Source organism: Ooceraea biroi, chromosome 8, assembly GCF_003672135.1.
Source record: "Ooceraea biroi isolate clonal line C1 chromosome 8, Obir_v5.4, whole genome shotgun sequence".
Taxonomy (NCBI): Eukaryota; Metazoa; Arthropoda; class Insecta; order Hymenoptera; family Formicidae; genus Ooceraea; species Ooceraea biroi.
The window spans coordinates 57341-81528 of NC_039513.1; the positions used below are offsets into that span (position 1 = coordinate 57341).

Here is a 24188-nt window from a genome sequence, read left to right on the forward strand (position 1 = left end):
CGTCTTGCTTTGGTTATTGTCCGAAGTCCGTAATCAAAAATGGGAGGAAAACCAATTTCCATACAGGTTCGAAACTTAATTGCGGGATATTCAAAAAGGTCTTTCCCAACGGAAGATAGCCAAAAACTACAAAGTAAGCAGAGGAGCGATAGAACAGATCAGAAGGAAGTTCCAGTCAACTGGATCGGTGATAGATAGAATCGGAAGAGGCCAAAAACGAGTAACATCCAAGCGGGAAGATATGAAAATAGTCCGAGAAGTTAAAAAAACCCAAAGATTACTGTCAGAGAAATTCAGGAAAATATTCATCTCAATGTTTCTGACCGTACTGTTCGTTATAGACTTAATAAAGCAAATTTACACAGCCAGTTCACACGTAAACGACTTTTCATCAGCGTTATCAATAAGAAAAAACGTTTACAGTTTGCTCGGAAGTACGCGAATATGCCATTGGACTTTTGGAAAAAGATTCTATGGACAGATGAAAGCAAATTTGAGTTATTTGAAAACAAAAGAAGCGGATTAGAGTCTGGAGAAAACGCGGAGAAGAACTTCAAGATCGTCATACTCAGAAAACTGTAAAGTATGGTGGAGGATCTATTATGATCTGGGGATGTTTCTCATGGGCAGGAATCGGAAATCTTGTAAAAATTGATGGAATTACGGCAGATGTCTACATTGACAGAATTAATGAAAATTTAGAGGAGTCTTTGCTGAAACTCGGGCTAAAAGATAATTTTATTTTTTAGCAAGATAACGACCCGAAACATACAGCAAAGAAAAGTCAAGCTTTTTTCCGTACCTGTCGAATCAAACAGCTCGAATGGACTTCACAGTCTCCAGATTTGAACCCAATCGAAAATCTGTGGGCGATTCTGGATAATAGAGTTCAAAAATATGGAATAACTAATAAAAACTTTTATTTTGAAGCGTTACAAAAAGCATGGGAGAATCTGCACTCACAACATTTGCAAAATCTAGTTGAAAGTATACCAAGAAGACTTCAAAAAGTTATTGAGGCTAAAGGAAATCATATTGACTATTAAGTAAAATAATATTATTGTTTCTTTAAATTAAAATTCTGTATTATCTTAACTGGCTTTTTAATTTTGTCACTCTTAAATACATGATTTCTAGAAATAAATAGAATATTAAATAAAAAAACCGCCTTTACTTAAATTTTTTTAAACTATAATATTTAATGGTAAATCTACCGATTAGCGAACCCACCTCCTATCACCTTGTCCTTGACATATATTATAGAGGTCACCCTCCTGAGTAACATTGTGCAAATTTTAACCGTCGGTCGTTGTTTACTAAAAGGTTATTAACAAACGAAGTTTAATGATTTTGCACGTTTTAAAACAGAGCACAAGATTAGGTCTTTGATGTCGTGCAAAAGGATTTCTTTCATCGTGCAAAAGGATTTTTCATTCTGCGTAACCAATAAAAAGATTTATTAAAAAAGTTATTTACTCCGTCTCATTTATTCCGTCGGTAATACAAACGACTCCAGCTTCCCCTTAATACTTCCCAAATACCCAAGCGTGCGATTCCCGCACGAGATACTGCTAACATACTTGCTAATGGTTAGACTGAGGGAAGAAATGGAAGAGAAGATGCTATTGCCGGAAACGCAGGCAGGGTTCAGAACAGGTAGAGGCACGATGGACAATATATACATACTACAGCGTATAATAAACTGGGAAGTAAAGAAAAAAGGAGGAAAACTCTACGGATTCTTTATGGATCTGAGAGAGGCTTTCGACAAAGTGGACAGAAGTGTACTGTGGGAAGCTATGAAGAGGAACAAAATAAGGAAAGGAATAATAGAGAGAGTGAAGGAAATATATGAGAGCACGAAATGCGCTATCAGAGTGTACAGGAGGTCCTCAGGTAGCTTCTGGACAGAGAAAGGTGTGAGACAGAGACTGAGGGATGTCCGCTCAGTCCACTCCTGTTCACGAACCAGAGCACGTATTGTGATAACTGTTCGGGAACGTTTCCGATTGGAATGATTCCGTTTTCCCCACATTTTTCCCTAGAAAAAAGAAAGGGAAGAACAGGGAAGAAAGGGACAAATGTGGAATTATTCCGATCGGAATCGTTTCCGAACAGTATCATAATACGTGCCCTGATAGCAGATGTGCAGGAGGAAATGAGAAAAGGACAGGTAGGAAGAGTGCAAGTGGGAGAAGAAAGGTTCTGGACCCTGGCGTTTCCTGACAACCTAGTACTGATAGCCAAAAGTGAGAAAGGAATGTGTTACGTCCAAGAGACTCCACGGTTCCTTGCTTCCACAGGAAATATTAAATTTAGAAATAGAAAAAATAATAATCTAACGAACTCCCCGTTGCGGAGAGTGCGACCGCACGGGTGCAGAGGCCAAGTAGTTTCAACAAATGTCACGAAATGATGTACGAATTATAAAACTCACAAACTTGACGCCTGTGCCCAGCCGAAACACTTGTTAGGCTAAGTATATCTGGGGTAAGCAGCTAAAATCACTTAAGGAAGACCGCTCCAGATCGGGAAAAGGTGGGCGGCATTTGAGAGACGTCACCCGTTGACGGCAATAAAATAATTCATCTAATTTTAATACCGAGAATCTCGCCATACATGGGCAGCCGCGAACCAGATATGTGATATAAATAAATCTGGACGAATGGAAACGGAAGTCTGGATTATATATGTAGGGGTCGAAAGAAGGGTCATTACAAGTGCCGCACTTTAATTCTCGAAAGCAATACCATAAACCTGTCAGATATCATGCTAATTTCAGAAGTAACAAACGCTGGTTCGTTAGAAACAAATTTTTTATATTTTTCTCGGAATTAGAATAACCTCCTCTTAAGCTCTTTCGGCCCTATATAAGGGAAACAATCTGGCCAGAGGATTGCATTTGATGATCTGGATTCAGCACGTACGAAAGTTTCGTTTCCGTCATCGGAACGTCGCGATAGAGTTCTGCCACAAAAATAGAGTCAGTGAAAAAACTTTAGCACATACGAAAAGTTTCGTTTCCGTCATTGAAAAGTCGCGATAGAGTTCTGCCACAAGATAAAGTCAGTGAAAAACTCCAGCCCAAAGACCCTCTGGCCGGGTCTGTTCCCTGATCGAAGGCAGCGGAACCGAAATCTCCATCCGAAGATCAGCATTGAAAAGAATAAGCAAACCTTCCATGTAAATTTATTTTTTTTCCCTTCTTACCAATTCGCGCCTTTTATTCTTGCTTTATCAAAGAGAGTTTATTTGGTTTTACCGTTTTAAGTGTCCCATATAAATCGTGGACGCAGAACCACGACTTCCCCGCCGGAAATATTGTCTACCGACCAAACGGCAGCCTCCCCCGAACCGCATCTAGCGACAGCCCACCTCAGTCCTCCTATCACGAATTTTTCGAGCGTTTATCTCCGTTAACTATAGACATTCTGTCTCCTACTTCCTCGACACATCCTAATCCACCTTCTCCGCCCTGCTGGTCCTCTCTCTCTCTCCCCGAACTGTCCCCTCGATGGTACTCACCCATCCCTTCCCGGAGCTCGACCAGTATCTCTCAAACAATTTACAAAACGCCTTTGCTGAAGAGTATCCGTAATTACCCATTCCCCCACCGTCTCCAGTCTCAGAAAACACCGAGATCTCTGGGCTACCTTTCCCGTCCATTTCCGCATTAAGGGAATTTTCCCAAGTCGCCTTTCAGTTATTATGTGAGTATTTCCTTGAATTTTTCCCTACCTACTCCTTTCCCCTTCCGCCTCACACCCTCGTTTGCGGACCTGAATCAATCAACGTACCTGCCCTCAGGGACGCACTCAGGAGCGCTGGTCCTGATACATTGGTTCCTTTTATCACCAGGAATCGCGTCCATCCCGTTCTTATCCCTGCATCTTACGTTCGTGAATTTTTATTAGATTTTTACTAAATACCCCGTAACCTAAGCGATTTAGACATAGAAGTGTGAAATCGGAACCTTTGTTTTACAAATTTTTAAAATTATAGTTTTTTTTATTAATTTAAAGTTTGCGTTTAATCATAAGAATTATAATCATGTTTAAATAAGATTTGTAATCCAACTTTAAGTTCATTTTAAATTATAGTTATTTTTTGTATCTTTAGAAATTATTTATTTTTGATTAAGTCTCTAATGTATTTATTAGACCAAATATAACATTGTTAATTTTGTAAAAAAAGACAAATTTCATTTATTTAACTACCCTCGTTTTACTCGCTTTCATCGACAGATCGTACAGGTCCTATCCCTGATAATAGGGATTCATTTCCCTTACCTAAAAGGGACCGACGAGTTGACCGTTTCGACTATTAGGGTAGATCGACTTTGGTCGTTGACCCAAACATCGAAGCGTATCGGTCAGCTCGAACTCGAAATTCTGCTGCTGAGTGCCAACGAACCTCGAGAGGCGTCTGGTTGCGCCTTTCCTTGAGCTCACGGAGCTCTGGACGTAACAAATGAAAGAGATGATGAAGAGAATGGAAAAATACCTGAGAAGGAAACGGCTGCAGCTAAATACTGATAAGTCGAAGATGATGTGTTTCCAAAGAGGTGGAGGAAGAAGAAGGAAAACAGAATGGAAATGGGAAGGAGTAGTTATAGAGGAGGAAGAGGAATACAATTATTTAGGATATATATTAAGGAAGAATGGAGGGAATGAGGGACAGATAAAGAGTTTAAAGAAAAAGGCGAATATGATAATAGGGCAGGTATGGGGATTAGGGGAACGTAGATTTAGAGATGATTTTGAAAGAAGGATGATGTTGTTTAAATATCTTGTATTGGGAGTATTAATGTATGGAGCTGAGATCTGGGGATGGAAGGAAAGTGAAGAACTGGGAAGAATACAAAAAAGTATGTTAAATGGACCCTGGGTCTTGACTCCTGTACACCGGATTATTTAGTATATAAGGAAACAAATATAGATAAGATAAATATAATAGCAGGATGTAGAGCGATGAATTTTGAGGAAAAAGCGATGAGAGAAGGGAGGAAAAAACTTGTAATAGAGTATATAAAGGAAAAGGAGAGGAAAAGAGGTAGTAATAAGGTAGGAAAGGAAAGAGAAGAATTTTATAGACAAAATTAGTTTAGTGCGGAGGGGGTGAGAATGCTTAGAGAGTGTAGGGAGGAAATAGTACAAATAGTGAAACAGAGAGAACGCGAGAGGCTAGGACAATGGATGGATGGAAAAATCAGAGTGACGAGATATAATGCGAGATATAAGGACATAATGGAGGTAGGAAGACCGAGATATTTAAGGAAGAAAGGAGAGAAAAGAAGCCAGAAATTGATTGCGAGGTGGAGATGCGGAAACGAAGAAGAAATAAACAGATTTTGGATGACAGAGGGAAAAAGGAAATGTCAAATATGTGAAGAAGCAGAAGGAACAATAGAACATATAATGGTACATGTAAAGCAGAAGAATAAATTAAGGTAGAAGGAAATATTAGGTGGGGAGGGAAAGAGAGAGGCAGTTAGATGGATGAGAGATGTTGGAAAATTAAGAGAAGACCAAAGGAAGAGATAGAAAGGAAAGTTGTAAGTAGGTATAAGAAAGCTGTAAGCAGGATGATTGGAAAACAGTAGGGTAGAAGAGGGTGGAAGGATGTGTGTGGAAAGGAATGAATGTTTAAGCATGTTATTGTAAACCAAGTCCCACTTTTTGACTGTAATGGTTGAAATAAATAAAGTTATATATATACAGGGTGTTCCAGAATTGTGTATGAAGCTCTCGTGAGCGGGGAGAATGAATTGAACTGAGAAGAAAAGTCCTTTACCGTTTTGAAATTTTCGCAATAGTTAACGAGTTATTAATTATTAAAAATCGCTATATTAGTCCGGCCTACCGCCGAATACAACCACGCGGCGAGATGCGACCGCCTAGAAATCGAGATTGCTAGGTACACGGGGAATTGTTTATTACAAGTGGCAATGGTTAGGCAGGAGCGAGCGTTTTTAAAAAAAAAGTAATTGGCGTATTAAAAACGCAAATACGGATGGGGCGCGTATATAGCGATATAGAGGTACTTTTAGCTTTTTTTTTTTAAAAATGCGTTTTCAGAATATGACTTTATCATATATGGTTGAATTTGATATTAAATATGCTTTAAGTTTTGTTGAAAAATAAATTTAAAAATTTTCAAAAATTGAGGGGGTGGAGGGATTTCGAAAAATATGACATTTTCGAAAAATCTAATTGCACTGTTATAAAGTACATTAGAAGCCATAAAAATTTTACTTGAAACTTTTTTTTTATATTTTTTATTGTTTCCACGGTATTCGCTAAGAAATATAAAAACCGATTTTTATCAACAGGGTGTTTCACCCCCTTAATAGCGATACGGGCCCGTATAAAAAAATACGTGTCTCATATTTTGACCTAGACAACAACATATTCAAAGCTTATCAAAATCGGCGTGTAGTACTTGAGTAGTGTTGCTTGTCAGTACGGAGCATTAATATTCGTTTATTGCGTGATACTTGTGAATTCATGAAAAATGGCTCGTTTTACAATCGCAGAAAAAATTGATATGATTTTTGCATATGGTGAATCTCACAAATAATCTGTCTTTCAAGTCGATTATCTCGAAAAATTTGCATTCAATAAAAAAAATGTTTCGAATAAAAAGTATTTGTTTTTATCTCCACTTTCACATAAAACAATAAAAACTAGGGGTTTCTGTTTAAAAAAAGTAAAGGTGACCTCTGTTTGACCTACAGCAGCGCCATCTATAATAAAACAGGTAGTGCCATCTTGTAACCCCTTTGATACCAAACAAATCTTGTTTAAAACATTTTTTTATACGATGCATATTTTACGAGAAATTTGTCATTATCATTATAAATGGTTCACCCTGTATTGTCATCTGATAAATCAGCGAATCGAATTGTTAAAGAAAGTTGTTCAATATGACTTATATCTGGAGTGCAGTCAGCTATGATGGAATAATATTTGAAGTTTTTGGTTCGCGATACAATTTCAGATTTGACTTTTCCGCCCATCTGATCTATTAATTCATTTTGAATATCCTTTCCGCAATAGTGGTTTGAAATATCACCTGCCATTGCTAACTTCAAGTGTTCCTGCATGATCGGATCAAACTTGTCTACTAGTTGTACTAGTCCCAAGAACTTCCCATTGTTCGGTGTGTATAATTTGTTCGAGGTTCCTCTGAACGCCATATTGGGTGCTTTCCATCAACGACACAGTGCGACACAGAGTATCATTATATCTTCTTTCAATACCAGTGAACAACAAAGATAGAATGATACTCTGTATCGCACTGTGTCGTTGCTGGAAAGCTCCCATTATTTTCAGCGAGGTAAAAAATAATATTCATCAACCGAATCAAAACATTATTCCATCGCAAAATTTCTCTGTTAATAAATTTTTGTTCTTCGCAATCGATCGTTTTTCTTATCTTCACTCTCATTTCAGCTTCAATCCAATCATGGTAAAATTTCTTATGGGATGTGCTGTTTTCATGTGTTTTCAGAATTTCAGATAAATGTTTCCATTTATTATATCCTTCAGACACTAAATTCGATGTCGATTGACTTTCGAAAAGCCGACAACAAAAACAAAAAACCCGATCCTTAGAAATAGAGTAAACTAACCAACGACGCAGGATTGTTTCATTATTTGCAAGTTTCCTAGAATAGTGAGAGCTTGCAAAAATGACGACCGGTTTCATCTTTCGGAAAGTTATCTCGATCAATGTGAATCTGCGTTGGACCTATAGTTATTATGTGGTCAATAGTTTTGCTATTCCGAATAGCCGGTCAAGTGCCTACATCTGATAAATTAATTGTTTCAAGCTCTAATGGTGCATTAGTAATTCCTGAAAATGACAATGAGTCATCATGATTGTGAGGAAGCTTGGATATGGGAGCAGGTCTGATGAAATTTTACTTTCATTAGGGAGTTCATCAATTCTCGTTTCAGTTATGCCCTGAAGCTCACTGCAGGATCCTGATATAGAAGCAGTAGAAGATGAAGCAGCACCTCGTTCTAAATTACCTTCATTTTGCTGTTTCGTTTCAATGTATTTATCGAGATTCATAAATTTTTTGGCTTGCTGAAACTCTTTTTCCTTTTCGGTCTTGCGTTTTCGATATTCCGAACCAGATGGTTTCTTTTTCAATCTATGGTCGGACATTGTGAAAAAAATCTTCCTTACTAATTGCGAATACAATCAACCAGTAAAAAAACGAAAAGAGAAAGAAGGAAAAAGTTCGGAATACGTCGCAAGCCTGCTACCAAAATCAATTGAAGACTGAAGAGCAGCAAAGTGTGGTACGTATAGCGATAGCGCTACGAGAGAAGATATCCTGGGGAATAGATTAGCAATCAGCAGACTTAGACTTTAGGCAGAGAGAGCTTTAGACTCTTTAGAGGACCGAGCACCGTTCGAGTCCAGACCAGCCAAAAACAAGTAAACGAGCCGTACCGTGCTCGAGCACCGAAGCTTCAGCAATCCCCACTACGCGCGCTAAGCAGGTGGTGGGAGCGCCCTACCAATCGTACGCATAAGTTAATAGGTATAGAGAGCACGCCGAGGAAGATATAGACATAGAGACAGTGCCGCAGCAGATATAAATAGAGGGAAGTGACAGTGAGGAGGTATAGAGACCTGCATACTAGGGGGCACCGGGCAGCGGCGCCCCTACAGATCTGGCGCCCTGGGCGATCGCCCCACCACGTCCTACCCTAACGCCGGTACTGGATATTATTGTAACAATAAAGTAGTGTATCTTGAATCGTGAGTGATTCATTAACCGCTACATTAGTGACCCCGACGTGATCACGAGCGACGGCCCGACGAGCTCTACGCAGTGACCGGATACCCTCTTGCCGATAAAGCCTCCCAGACTTCCAGCCTCCGCTTCAGCAGCAGGCTCGTCACACGACGACACCGAGTCCGCGCAGCAGGAACCGAATATGCAGCAGGCAGCAGGTGACACGACGCACCTGGCGGCCGTTACCGCCAACTACACTTACCACCGTTTTGCAAACAAAATCCACGCCTCTGGTTCGCGAAGATAGAATTGGCCTTCCTCAACAACAATATAACGTCGGAAACTAGTAAGTTTCGACATGTGGCTGTACAACTTGCCGGTGAAGTGCTAGACAGTGTCTCAGACATTTCTATCGCCTCCAAACGAGGACAAGTATGAGGCTCTTAAGAAGCGTATCGTGACCTCCTACGAGGGAAATGAAAAGCGTCTACGCCGCCTTCTTCGCAGCAACGAAATATGCGACGAAAGACCTACGGCATATCTACACCGCCTGCGAAACCTAGCAACTGGGTAATGCAGTGAGGCAGTATTGCGATCACTATTCCTAGAACAACTCTCTGAACAAGTTCGAGCTATCTTAGTCGTCTCGGACATCAAGGACCTCGACCGACTTGCTGAAATGGCAGACCGAGCTATGGAAGTGTCAAAACCGTCTCTCGCTGTGGTCAACGTTGCAGGTAACACCCACCACTTCACAGAAGCCGAGCAAACCACAAAGCGAGCACACAGACGTACAAAGTGCGTTAAACGCACTTATCCTACAGGTAGAAGCCCTCACCAAGGCTTTCAAAAAAGACAAGCAGCAACAGAGACGTTCTCACAACCGTGAACATCAGAAACGTGGTCGTTCCCAAACGCGTGACTAGCGCAGAAACCACTAAGGCATATTATTATCATAGGAAGTTCGGTGCAGATGCGCGCAAGTGCCAGACTCCCTATACTTGAGCCAAGCAACCCGCTCTGCAGGAAAACTAACGAGCGCCCCGAGGGTAGAGGCGACCTCGGGAGCGGTGTCAACGCAAAATCGTCTCGCAATCCGAGATCGCAACTCGGGCATGAGATTTCTGATCGACACCGGTGCGAACATATCCGTACTTCATCGCAAAAGTGTTAGCAGGCGTACGACTTTCTCGAAGATAATGCTATATGCCGACAACAGCACACCAATCAACACGTACGGCAACCAGACTTTCACTCTGAACCTCGGACTGCGAAGAGCATTTACCTGGAAATTCATGGTCGCAAACGTGGGACAGCCTATTATAGGAGCTGACTTTCTCAAACAATTTAACTTGCTCGTAGATCTCCATGGTCGCAGGCTCCTGTATAGTACCACTCAATTCAAAGTCCTTGGCAGCCTCTTAGCGTGTCCGACGCCATCGCTCTCACCGATCGATCAGGGCAACAAATACCATGAAATACTCAAAGAATTCATCGCCGTTACGCAACCCGTAGGCGTTCAAGAACCTAAACACTCGATCGAGCACCATATCATTACGCGAGGACAACCGATCGCAGAACTAGCCCGCCGTCTATCTCCGGTTCGTGCTAAAGCAGCGAAAGCAGAGTTCGACCGACTTCTGGTTGCAGGTATTTGCCAACCGTCGTCTAGCCCTTGGGCTACCCCATTACACATGGTCCATAAAAAGGGTGGAACTTGGAGACCTTGCGGTGACTTTCGCCGCCTCAATCGAATGACAGTGCCAAATAAGTATCCGAATCCTCATCTACACGATTTTTCGCACCAGCTCCGGGATTGTACCATCTTCACAGTCCTCGATCTAACTAAGACCTTCCATCAGATTCCCATCGCACCTGCACACCAACCTAAAACCGCAGTTATAACGCCATTTGGTCTATTCCAGTTCACACGAATGACCTTTGGCCTGTGCAACGCAGCTCAGACCTTTCAGCAACACATGGATACGGTTCTCAGAGGCCTAAGTTACGTTTTTTGTTACATTGACGATATCATCATCGCGTCCCCTACGCCGGAGCTCCACGAACGGCATCTCCGAGAAGTCCTGAGAAGATTACAAGAACACGGTCTGTCCATCAACTTAGCCAAGTGTACTTTTGGTGCGGAAGAAGTAACGTACCTCGGTCACACAGTCAACAAAAATGGCATCACCGTTCTTAAGGATCGAGTAGACGCAATCGCCAAGTTTCCTAAGCCGAAAATCGCGGAACTTCGACGATTCCTTGGTTTAATAAATTTCTATAGGAGGTTCATCAAGAACGTAGCTGTTACACAAGCACCTCTTCATGCTCTCATCGCAGGGGCAACTAAATGCGACAAGCGCTCAGTTACATGGACTCCTGGGCACGTATTATGATACTGTTTGGAAACGATTCCGATCGGAATGATTCCGTTTTTTCCACATTTGTCCCTTTCTTCCCTGTTCTTCTCTTTCTTTTTTCTAGGGAAAAATGTAGAGAAACGGAATCATTCCGATCGGAATCGTTTCCGAACAGTATCATAATACGTGCCCTGAAACCGAGCGTACATTCGACGCATGTAAACAGCAACTCGCTCAAGTCTCTCTTCTAGCGCATCCTCGCGAAGCTGCGCCCTTACTTCTGCATCAGATTTCGCCATGGGTGCTACATTACAACAGTTCCAAAACGGCAGGTAGGTGCCACTCGGATTTTATTCGACTTCCATTTACAATAATGGCCGCCATGATGAAATCTCTAAAGTGGCGCCATCTAAAATTAAATTGATAATATCTTCATCTTTCCCCCTCGAAGCCATAAAACTCTTGTCTGAAACATTTTTTTGAAAAACTTCTCCTTTTCGAGATATTCGCGTAGATTGATTAAAATGGTCCACCCTGTATATTAAAGCCTGAAAATCTCGAGAGATATATAATAGTATATTTCATTTTATATATCAAGCTGGTGAAATAGTTTATTTAACTTGGTAACATTATAAAAAACGCCGTGTTTGTGTGTGTGTGTGTGTATACAGGATATTCCAAAAACATACCGACAAACTTCAGGGGGTTATAGAGGACACCAAAACAAGCAACTTTTATTAATATACCGATACCCGAAAATGAGCCGTTTTTGCAGGAGAGTAAATTATTTGGATTTATAACAAATGCTCAAATTGTTGGCTATTTTCTTCTATACACAGATGGCATCGTCGGTTCATGGATTCACGGATTCTATGGAATATCCCGGGAATAGTTTGCACATGTTCGCAAGCGGCCATGACTCTTGCGAGAAGATCTTCCTCTCCAAGTACAGGAGTCTCGTATATCAGAGACTTCACAAAACCCCAAAGGAAAAAGTCGAGGGGATTAAGATCAGGAGATCGCGCAGGCCAAGCTACGGGATCTCCTCTTCCAATCCATCTGTTCAGAAAACGCTGATCCAGATACTGGCGTACGTTCAAACTGAAGTGTGCAGGTGCTCCGTCATGTTGAAACCACATGTCCCGTCTTATATCTGTTACGTCCAGCTCCCTAAGAGAGACGCACAAACCACGTATCTCTCACGTATCAACGCGAGTCGAGTCGACCGAGTTATCGGAAAGAAGGTCAGCGGCCGAAAGCCACTCTTACGCTTCTTCCAAATTAATGTCTGCTCGTCGGTCCTTTTTATGTAAGGGAATCGAATTCCTATTACAAGGGACAGGACCTCGTGCGATCAATTGAGGAAGGAAAGAGGTAAATAAATTAAACAAAAATTAACATGAGCAAATAAAAATTAATTTTATTAAAATAGTCAGATAAAAGAATTAACCATTTGGTGAACGGAAATTGTACTTTTAAAGTCTTGAAAAAAATTTATAAGTAATTGAATCTAAATTATAATAAAAATGTAAATATATGATTAATAACGTAAACAATAGCGATCTGTTCACTGGGATTCTTCGGCGTCCGCAGTGTCAGTTAGAGGTGGAGGTATGATAGGTGGTGGATCCGGAAGGAAAGGTGGAAGGTGGGAAAACAATGGATAGTCGGCCGGGGATAAGTTTTGATGAGGATGATCGACGAAGGTTTCTATATCCTCCAGTAGGATTGGAGAGGGAGACCGTAAGACATAACGCACGGGGGAGTGTTGCGATAATTGATCGAAAGGGATGGGCAAATAGGATGGAGATGATGTTTCAGATGGTGGAGGGAAAATATCGGGGTCACTTAAAAAGGCTTCTAACTCATCTAAAAGATCCTGAACATCCTCGTCGGTGGTCACCTCTGGTTTCAAATGGGATGATCCCAGTTGCGCACAGAATAAATCGGACACAGCAGGTTTAGTGAATCGGACACGGACCCAATCGGACACAATAAGAAACGGACATACTGCGTGTGGAATCGGACACAGTGTTAATCGTACACAAAGCTAATCGGACACAGTGGCAATCGGACACATTGTCAATCGACAATCGGACACAGTGCCAATTGCGCACAGTAGGAAACGGACATACAGTGGTTGCAATCGGACACAATAGGAAATGGACACACGGTGGTTGCAATCGGACACAGTAGGAAACGGACATATGTTCCGTGACAGTTTTCCTAACCTGGAAATGTTACTTGTAAGGACTTTTCTATTTCTATTTCTTTATATGGCGTAACGATGATACCATGCTTACTTTGCACATACGTGCGATATTTAATAAATTTAGAAACCATATGCTGAGAGTATATGAAGCGAGGTTCCACACGAAGCAAAATTCTACATTGTAACTTCCACGCAGTACTTTTGGTCACCCCAAAGTTTTGTTATTTTTTTTATGAGCACGAGGAGACGGGCTTCACCCGTCACCTAGTACTCTTCCACCTAAGCATATACTTTCCCAGTATAAAAAATTAATAATATTAAAGTAAGAAAGTTTATACTGGGAAAGTATCCACACTGTATCCACGCATGTACTTTGCAAGACAAAGCAATGTTTACTCTACATCTAATTTTGACTCTTCCTTATTAGAATGAAACTGTTACGGAACATGTGTCCATTTCCTATTGTGTCCGATTGCAACCACTGTGTGTCCGTTTCCTACTGTGCGCAATTGGCACTGTGTCCGATTGCCAATGTGTCCGATTGCCACTGTGTCCGATTAGCGTTGTGTACGATTATCACTGTGTCCGATTCCACACGCAGTGTGTCCGTTTCTTATTGTGTCCGATTGGGTCCGTGTCCGATTCACTAAACCTGCTGTGTCCGATTTATTCTGTGCGTAACTGGGCGTCACTCGTTGGTTACATAATTTCAAGGTCAAACAGTAGGTAGTTCCGAATTATTATTTCAAAGCCAAGAGTGGAACATTCAGAAATGGTCTTTGCTTTAATCGGCTCGAGAGTTTGAGGATTATTGCACTATTACTTTCCCATCTCAATATTAAACACTATTGGTTATTCTTATTTACTGCAGGATTCGATACATCTCATTGAAAGTTGACTTATCAATTGACAGCTGGTGTCTTTCTCAACTTGTATGAGTCCTTGAGCAATTAGCATAAAGTTTTCTGTTCTCGACACTTCCTCTTTAACTCGTCACATCATTCGTGAATGATTTTCAAATTTTTTTGTTTCTAAAATTCCATTGTTGTCCAAGCAAAAACAATGCTCGGTTATACGTCGAACGAGTTGACCGACATTCTTCTCATCCTAGGAGAATGTCGACGTAATTACAAAAGAGCAGCAGCATTGTACCGAAGAAGATTTCCTCTACGACAACATCCGAGTCATACTGCAATACGTAAAATTGAAATAAGGATTCGGAGAGGGAATCTCTGTCGACGAAGAAGATGTTACAACGTAGATGATTACGCGCTGAATGCTCGTTTCCTCGTAACTCTGGCGATGGTTCATTTGAACTCTCATGTATTATTACGTGAAATTAAGCGTACAATGGGAATTCCAAGATCGACTGCTTCTAGATACTTGAAGGTTGCAAAGTACCACCCTTATCATATTACACTAAATCAAGCCTTGACTGAGAATGATCATCGAGAACGGCTATTATTTTGTCGCTGGGCAACACAGCAACTTCTGCACGATGGCGATTTTTTTAAGTACGTTTTGTTCAGCGATGAAGCTACTTTTCATAGTCATGGAACGTTGAATCGTCATAATTGTCACTATTGGGCTCCAGTTGATCCTCGTTGGATGCAACAAATAGACATTCAGCATCGATGGAGTCTCACTGTCTGGTGCGGAATCGTCAATGGCTATGTAATTGGCCCCTACTTTTTTGATGGTATGGTTAATGCTCAGAATTATTTACAATTTCTAAGAGATATTCTTCCAATACTTCTTGAAGATATTGACCTTAATACACGGAGAAGAATGTGGTTCCAATATGATGGTGCAGGTCCTCACTATGCCAATATCGTCAGAGATTATCTGAACAAGACCTTCCGTGAGTATGGATTGGAAGGGGTAGTCGAGTAAGATGGCCAGCAAGATCACCAGATTTAACTTCTCCAGATTTTTATTTATGAGGTTACCTGAAAGATGTAGTCTATCGGGAGAGACCAACGACAAGAGAAAACATGATGGAGAGGATCCGAGCAGCGTGTAACATTATTCCACGTGATGTTCTCTTACGTACTGTTACAAACTTCGAGAGACGGATTCAATATTGTCAACAAGTCAACGGAGCTACGTTTGAACATCTCATCAGATGAGCAGAGAGACGACCTACAAAACTAATTTACAACTACCTTACTTGGCTTTAATTGACTACATAACGGTATGATCTTGCCTTACCTGACTGGATCAGAGCACGATCTTGCCTTAAGGGGTCATACTTAGTTGCAAGGTGAAAAAAAACGTGATTTTCGGGGATTTTTATAAGAAAGTTCAAGTAATTTTTTCTTACAACAAAATGTTGATATCAAAAGTACATATATTGAACAACATTCAGAATTTTTTTCGTTGAAAAATATTGTAAATTGAGGAAGTTACGGCCACCTTAAGGAAACCTGGTTTTTCAGCGGTGTCGTGCGGTGTTCGCGATAACTCCAAGCCAAATCATCTAAAATAAAAAAACCAAAACGATTCTGTTAGTATATGAATATATCTTGTTCGTGAACGAAGGATTTTTTGAAAAAATAAATTTTGACAAAATGGCGACCGTTTTAAGGAAAAATGTGATTTTTCGGGCTCTTAATTTTTCGTTTTCCTTCAAGAAAAAAAATTTTTCATTAAAAAAAAACACTTCGTTCACGAACAAGCCCTTGATACACAGAATAAGTACGAAAAAATTTTAGGTCGATTGCTTTAACGGTTCTCGAGATATCGTGATCACCGCACGGGACTTTTTCGAAAAATGTAATTTCGAGAAAAACGCGTTTAAAGTTTGCAGTCTAGTTATCAGTAGTTATCAGTAGTAGAGTATAGTTTAATTTTTTTAACTTACACAGAATTATCGATTTCAGGCCCATAAAGTAAGCCTTCTGCTGCTGAAGCCACCTCCAAAGCATCAATTTTCTCCTGTCTACGACGCTTTCTGGCCTCTTGTGCACTAAAACTTGCTTCGTTCATCTCCGCTGTCTTAGGGTTGAAAGATTGTTTTCTCTTCTTTGATCTTGATTTGTACGTTTTTAGCAGTGCTCTTTTATTTCGTGTGACTTTTTCATTCGGATTCATCGTGAAAAACACGCGAAAATGAAAGCGAAATCGAAAACCTGCAGCAAAATCGAAGTAGCTAAGTTGATCTGCTTAGCCCAAAACCAACTGCCAAACTGAGCTCGTTGGCCGTTTGAATACAAGCACACAGAAACTTGTTTAGACGTGTAGCGAACCTGTCCTATTGTGTCCTGTCTATTGTGAGTATAAACCCAGGTAGTGCGCCCTGCTTGCCGCCGCGCCGCGCGCGCTACCTGCTCTCGGAGCGGTCCCTACGTTCAAACTCGCATAACTTTGTCAATTTTCGTCTGATTGACATGAAATTTTCAGAAAACATTCTTGAAATGGTGTACTTCAAGAATATGCAAAAACCCAAAAATCGATTTTTTCGATTTTTCTAACTAGGTATGACCCCTTAACTGGCTGGATCAGAGCACGATCTTGTCTTAACTGGCTGGATCAGAGCACGATCTTGTCTTAACTGGCTGGATCAGTGATCAATCTTGTCTTAATTGGCCGGATCTGTGATCGATCTTGCCTTAGTTGGCTGGATGTAAAACACATGCATACGCACGCACGCACATGCTGATGGTAAACAGTAAAATACTAAAAAAAACTTCAGTGTCTGTTATAAAGCGAGTATTATTATTGGTCCGCTAAAGGTTGAACCTGAGTTTTCGGGATAAGGAGGGTGTTTTTAAAAACAATGTCGGACAAAAGTTACTTACTTTTTGACGAAGAATCAGAATCTGCAATAAAAAGTATGGGATTCCGTTAAAAAAAATAAAAGTTGAACTCCATATGACCTTGATAACGCCACCCAAGGTCAAACCAATAGTACCGTCTTATGTCCCCCTCGAAGTCACAAAACTTTTGTTTGAAACATTTTTCGATTTAACGCAGTGTTTCTGAAATATTTTAGGGGAAACTGTAAAATGGGACACCCTATATGTATATAAATGTATATACAGGGTATTAAAAAAGTGTCGGATTTGCTCAACACCATTCGGTATAGAATGAAAATATAAGAAAAAATGTGTAATACTACTTTTCGATGCGATGAATAGTTTCGTCGCAATTAATTATTGTAATCAGTCAATCAGTGTGGAGTTACAAGAGTAAGCCAGGGGCGCAATGCGCGAAGTGAAACAGGCTGCGACGGTTATCGCGCTCATGCTCTCGTAACGATCACAGAGGAAGTGCTTGCGACTTATTTATTTATTTTAGTCAGCTTGCTTATGATATGAGTAACAAAATAATTTACAGAAGCAGTCATCACGTAAAATATTTGCGTGAGTCTGGTTCTATCATAATATTAGGTGATAAACTTAATTCCTGCCTACAAGCGGCAATGGCGCACAAATGGCAAATGTCATATGGTAACGAAGTATGATCGCGAAGTATGTAATAAACTACCGCCCCGCGCGCCTAGCAACCACGATCGCTAGGCGGTCACATCTCGCGCGCTTACATTTGGCGGTAGGCCGGCTTAATATGATAATTTTTAATAATTAATTACTTGATAATTATTGCGAAAATTGTAAAGTGGTACAGGACTTTTCTTTTCAGTTCATTGTGCTTTACCAGCTCACGAGCGTTTGTCCGCTTCATGCCGGACACCCTGTATAATATACATGGTGTCCCAGACCACGCGTACACCCCTTTTAAAATGAAAATAAATGGCTTTTATCAAAACTCGCAAACATTTTTTAAGTAAATCGGGTACGCTCTATCGAATGGTGATATTTTCAACTTTTGATTCCGATCGGAAATACGTCATCCAGACCGGAAGTTGAATATTTTGAGGGTAACATGGTACTTTTTATTACAGATTCGAATTGTACGTAAAAAAAATAAGAAACTTTTGCATGAAACGTTTTTTCTGAAAGTGCCTCTGTCAACCTTAAAATTGACCTTGAAAGTAAATGTGATGAAATAACTTCGTGTTTCTGTGGCGTAACTAATGACAAGGATGTGTATGTGCTTGCATGTACGGTACCTTATGAACGTTCGCACACACGTATCTGAGTGACTGAAGTGTATGTTCAAACAAAATATTCAAAGTGAGCACTATTCGCTGTGATGCAAGCATCTATTCTATTTTGGAAGGAATTGATTGCTCGAAGAATCTCATCATCGCCTAAGGATCGAATTGCTTCACTTATCCTATGAATCATATCACATCTTGTAGTTGAACGTTTACGGTACACCAAATCTTTTACCTTTCCCCATATAAATAATAATCAAGGATAGTGAGGTCCGGCGATCGGAGTGGATAAGTGATCGGACCATATTTGCCAATTCACTTGTTGGGAAACATAGTATTTAATACTGTACGGGCAACTTTCGATGTATGTGACGGACATCCATCTTGTTGGAATTACATATCCAGGCGCAATCACAGAGGAAGAGTTTCTAACAAGACAGGAAGATCTGTCTCTATCAAGGCTGAGTATCTATCAGCATTTAGAGTTTCTTGAAAGAAAATAGGACCTATGATGCGATTTCCAATAATACCGCACCAAACATTGATTTTCCCTACATGTTGATGGTCTATTTCTCTCAACCAGTGAGGATTAACCTGTGACCAATGACGACAGTTCCAAGTATTGACAGATCCAACACTTTTAAATGTGCATTCATCACAAAACAAAATTTTGTGATGAAAATCAGGTGGTTGTCTTATCCAGTTGCAAAATGCAAGTCTCTGATAAAAAGCATTGTTAGTCAATGCTTAATGAAGAGACATTCTATAAGGGTGAAACTTGTTTTGTCTGAAAATGCGCCAGATACTACTACGACTAACACCAGAATTTCTTTCTCGGCGTCTTAAGGAATCACGAGGATTTAATTCTGCCGATTCAAGAATTTCCGCCGCTCTTTCATCCCTAATTGGACGGTGGATCTGTCTATCCTTGTTATGGTGAGGCTGAATGACACCTTCGTTTTGTATTCGTTTAGCCAAACGTGGAAAAACGTTGCGTGAATGAGGTGTTCGATCAGGATACCGCTGTCGCCATAATATTTCAGTTGCAGAGAACGAACCTCTACACTCACCCAAAATTAGTAGCATATCATATGCTTCCATATTCGAATAGGACATGGCTAGATGGATCTTTATGAAACCTTCGTTATCAAGAATAGTAAATACATTAAATTAACCCGATATTCAACTGATGGGAAGTAGCCGTGAAAGCTGAAGTTCATTATTTCATCACATTTACTTTCAAGGTCAATTTTAAAGTTGACAGAGGCACTTTCAGAAAAAACGTTTGATACAAAAGTTTCTTATTTTGTCACGTACAATTCGAACCTGTAATAAAAAGTACCATGTTCCCCTCAAAACATTCAACTTCAGGTCCAGATGGTGTATTTCCGGTCGGAATCAAAAGTTGAAAATATCACCATTCGATAGAGCGTACTCGATTTACTTAAAAACTGTTCGCGAGTTTTGATAAAAGTCATTTATTTTCATTTTAAAAAGGTACGGGTGGTCTGAGATACCCTGTATATTAATATATATTATACAGGGAGTCTCATAACTCTGTTACCGCCGGTTAATGGCGTATAGTTGGGACTTAGGCCCAGTTCCACAACTTATTTTAACTGGAGTTTAACTCGTTAATGGAGAATTCACAATGCGTCACGTTTAGAATCTCTAGAAAACGAACTCTCCTATTGGATTAAACGTCAAACATCGGACATCGGACGCAGTATGAATTCTTCATTAACGAGTTAAATGTCGGTTAAAGTAAATTGTGAAACTGGGCCTTAACTGACAAGGAGAGGACCAAGGTGTAATCCCTCTGATTTCGTTCAACTTTTAATATATTGACAAATAAAAGCTCAAATTCTTTAGATACAAATAAAATAAAACTGAAACAAAGAGCGAAGCTAGGTGTACGTGCTTATTATTAAAATTAAATTACAATACAATTCACAACAAACGTTTCGGTCTTTTCGTTAAACCATCTTCAATGTATTAACTATCTCACAAAAATTACTTTTTTTAAAAAAAGGAGAAAAAAGGCGCCAAGTACATGCGCCAGTCGCAACCAACCAAATAAAAATTAATCTATTACACAAATGTCGTATATATATAAAATTAACCAAGTAAAGATTAACTTATTAAAAAAATGTCGTATATAAACCTATAAAAAATATGATATCGGAAAATGGCGCCAAGTAAAACTTTACCAGTCACAACTAACCAAATAAAAATTAATTTCTTTAAAAAATGTCGTATATATACAGGGTGTCCAATTTTAATCTATCACCCCTCGTAACTTTTCAGGGAGCGGTCATAGAGAAAAATGGTTCATACAAAAGTTTCTTGACTTCGAGGGGGACATGAGATGGTGTCATTGGTTTGACCTTGAGTGAACCTGCCAAGGTCATATGGAGTTCAACTTTGTTTTTTTAAATAGAATCCCCTATTTTTCATTGCATATTCTTGTAGCTTGCCTCGAGAGCTTTTCAATTCACTATAAGAAAGTATTTTTTCATTAAATACTTTCCGAGTTATGAGGCTTGAAAGTTACAGTTACCGCCGGCATTAGTATTACCCAAGGTGTATCGCGTGGAGGTTGCACGGTCGGATTGACACCTCTTGTGTGTGTGTGTGTGTGTGTGTGTGTGTGTGTGGGTGGTGTGGGTGGGTGGGTGTGTGTTACAGCAGAGATATGGACCCCACGGTTCGTCACTCCCGAAGTATTTAATGACTCCAAACCCTTTCTGTGACACACACACACACCACACACCACACCACACACACACACACACACACACAAAAGGAGAGGGTTTGGAGTCGGTAAATACTGTGGGAGTGACGAACCACGGGGTCCTCATCTCCTCTGTTACACACACACACACACACACACAAAGAGGTGTAAATCCGACCGAACAACTTCCACGTGGTACACCTTGGGTAATGCTAATGCCGGCGGTACTGTAACTTTCAAGCCTTGTAACTCAAAAAGTACTTAATGAAAAAATACTTTCTTATAGTGAATTGAAAAGCTCTCGAGGTAAGCTACAAGAATATGCAATGAAAATAAGTGGCAGTTATCAGCCGATAATAGAAGGAAGCAGTTATCATCGGAACGGAGAAGTCAAGCTGGGTCGGAGGAAACAGTGGAACACCAATGACTAAGGCAGGCGGAAGCTCAGAAAAGAAAAAGGAATCAAAAAGAAAAGAAAGATCCATCATCATAGAAAGAGTTACCAGGCAGAGGACAGGCAGTCTAGGGTCAATAGCTGACTCATTCAAGAGAAAAAGAGAAGAGGAGGACGAAGAGGACAGGATAAAGGCGGAAAAAGAATTTTACGAGATCTTCCGTAAATCTAGGATTGTGGATAGAACACCACCACATAAGAAAGAAGAAGAAACCGAAGAGTCACGGAAAATTCAGAAAGGAAAGAAAATAGGGGACAAGGAAGAAACAGACATGGATAAATTAGAACAGATAACGGAAATTATGCTAACAATTAAAAAAGACACAGAAGAGATAAAAAAAGAAAACAAAGAAATAAAGGCGGAATTGCAAGTCATGAGGGAAGAGTGGAAAAGAAGGCAAGAAGAATGGGTGAAAGAGAAGAAGATAATGGAAGAGAGACTAAATGAACTAGAGACTAAAGAGGAACAAATGGAAATGATGATAGCAAGAATGAAACAACTGGAAAGGAAAGACGATGAAAGAGAGAGAAGAGAAAGAAGGAACAACATCATTATGAAAGGAGAGGGGATACCGACTGAAGGATCACCGAAGGAGATAATAAAACAAACATTAAGACAAGAATTGCAAATCGAGGCGGACATAGAAGATGCGTACTGGATAAAAAGGGAGCAGGGTAGAAGAATGCTGGTAGCAAAGTTAGGGAGTTGGCAACAGAAGAAGGAAATATTAATAAAGAAGAGCAAAATGAAAGGAAAGAAACTGTACATTGACAATGATCTAACGAAAAAGGAAAGAGACGTACAAAAAGAGATAACGGGAATAGCAAGAACAAAAAGAGAACAAGGAGAGGAAGTAAAGATAGGATACAAGAAACTTATAGCCAACGGGAAAACTTTCATATGGGAGGAAGAAGAAGGAATGAAGGAGATAAATTTTCGGAACAAAGACCGACACAGACCAAGGCGGGAGAAACACGGAACGGATAAAATAACGAGACAGAACAACAAAGGCGACGAAAACTGGCTCAGAAATAAACGAAAGAAACAATACACAAGGAATAAACTAAAAAAGGATGACGCCGAAAACACAAAAGAGATCAAGGTAATATTTTGGAACACGGCAGGAATTGCAAGGAAAGATAAAGATTTCTGGGAGTATGTACGAAAATTTAAGATAGTCAATCTAACAGAAACGTGGAATAAAATGGAAGCATGGATGCCCAAAGAATTTAAATGGGAAATCCAATATGCAACAAGGGATAAGAAGAAAGGAAGAGGAAGTGGAGGCATGATAGTAGGAGTGAAGAAAAATATCAGGATGGAGACGTACAAAAAGAAACAAGAGGAATAATAAGCTACAAAGTAAAGATTAAGGGAGAAATATGGAGAATTATTTCAATCTACAACAGAGAAGGGAAAAAGAGGACATTAGAAGAACTAGAAGAAAAAATTGAAAATGAAAGAGAGAAGAAACTGATAATTGGAGATTTCAACGCGAGAACGGCACAGAAAGGAGAAATAGTATGGAATGAGGAAGAAGAAAGTAAAAGGACTTCGAAGGATAAGACAATAAACAGACAAGGAATGGATTTGATAGAGAAAATAGAAAAGATGGGACTTGGTATACTAAACGGAAACAAGGAAGAGGATGAACAAGGAGAGTGGACGTTTACAGGGACAATGGGAAAATCAGTAATAGACTATGCAATCTGCAATGTGGAAACATGGGAAGAAATTAAGAGCTTCAAAATAGGAGAGAGGACGGAGGCAGATCACCAACCACTGGTGGTAGAAATGAAGGCGAAAATAGAGGAGATAAGAAGAGAGGAAGAAGAGAGAGAAATAGAGATAAAAGATTGGTCAGAAGAAGGAATAAAAATATATAAGGAAAATCTTAAGAGAAGAAAGACAGAAAAAGAAGGAGCACAGGAAGAATGGGAAGAACTAGTGGAAGAAATCAGAAAGGCGATAAACAAAAAGACAATCAAGAGAAAAGCGAAAGGAATAGGACAGAAAACTTGGTGGGACAAGGAATGTAGAAACAGTAAAACGAAACTAAATCGATCTTTAAGACAAATGAAAAAAGGAACGATAGAAAGAAGAGAATATATAGAAGAAAAACAAAGGCACAACAAACTATGTGAAAGAAAGCGAAAAGAGGACAGAGAAAGAGAACAGAAAAGATTAGCAGAAATAAGCAACGAAACAGAGATATGGAGATACATAAGGAAGGAAAGAGGTCAACGAGAACAACTGGACAACAGCATAGGAGAATTACAATGGAAAAGACATTTTATGGAATTACTGGAAGGAAAAGAAATAACCGATACAGAAGACGAGCAGGAAGAGAAGGATATACGGGAAAAATTGTGCAGAGAGGAAGAGGCAGTGGAGGAACGAGGAGGAATCACAGAAGAAGAATTAGAAACTGCGATAAAAAGGCTCAAGAAAAAGAAAGCAACGGGAGAAGATGGACTCAAAAACGAAGTATGGTTAAATGCAGACAGAGAAACAAAAGAAAAATTAAGAAGAATTCTAGGGAAGATATGGAATGGAAAGAAAATACCAAGAGGGTGGAAAACAGGCTTAATATATCCAATCCATAAGAAAGGA

At 39.9% G+C, this 24188-nt stretch overlaps 3 protein-coding genes across 3 annotated transcripts; 2 read left to right on the forward strand and 1 right to left on the reverse strand.

Moving 5' to 3' along the window:
- Window positions 1-6865: 6865 nt before the first annotated feature.
- Window positions 6866-7198, reverse strand: LOC113562408. The gene has a single exon (XM_026971843.1). It carries the CDS (start codon window positions 7196-7198, stop codon window positions 6866-6868), a length of 333 nt encoding a protein of 110 aa, XP_026827644.1.
- Window positions 7199-21471: 14273 nt separating this feature from the next.
- Window positions 21472-23921, forward strand: LOC113562405 (vicilin-like seed storage protein At2g18540). Its single transcript, XM_026971840.1, has one exon. It carries the CDS (start codon window positions 21544-21546, stop codon window positions 22924-22926), a length of 1383 nt encoding a protein of 460 aa, XP_026827641.1. The 5' UTR covers window positions 21472-21543; the 3' UTR covers window positions 22927-23921.
- LOC113562409 (inner centromere protein A-like) lies at window positions 23187-24181 on the forward strand. The gene is made up of 2 exons (XM_026971844.1): window positions 23187-24062; window positions 24107-24181. The coding sequence occupies exons 1-2, from the start codon at window positions 23187-23189 to the stop codon at window positions 24179-24181; spliced, it is 951 nt and encodes a 316-aa protein (XP_026827645.1).
- Window positions 24182-24188: the final 7 nt, after the last annotated feature.

Bases quoted from the DNA above. Each gene is read 5' to 3' on its own strand.
- LOC113562409 (XM_026971844.1), top strand. From the start codon at position 23,187: ATGGGACTTGGTATACTAAACGGAAACAAGGAAGAGGATGAACAAGGA. The intron at 24,063-24,106 runs GTATGGTTAAAT...AAAATTAAGAAG, and splicing joins AAGATGGACTCAAAAACGAA to AATTCTAGGGAAGATATGGA.
- LOC113562408 (XM_026971843.1), bottom strand. From the start codon at position 7,198: ATGGCGTTCAGAGGAACCTCGAACAAATTATACACACCGAACAATGGG.
- LOC113562405 (XM_026971840.1), top strand. From the start codon at position 21,544: ATGACTAAGGCAGGCGGAAGCTCAGAAAAGAAAAAGGAATCAAAAAGA.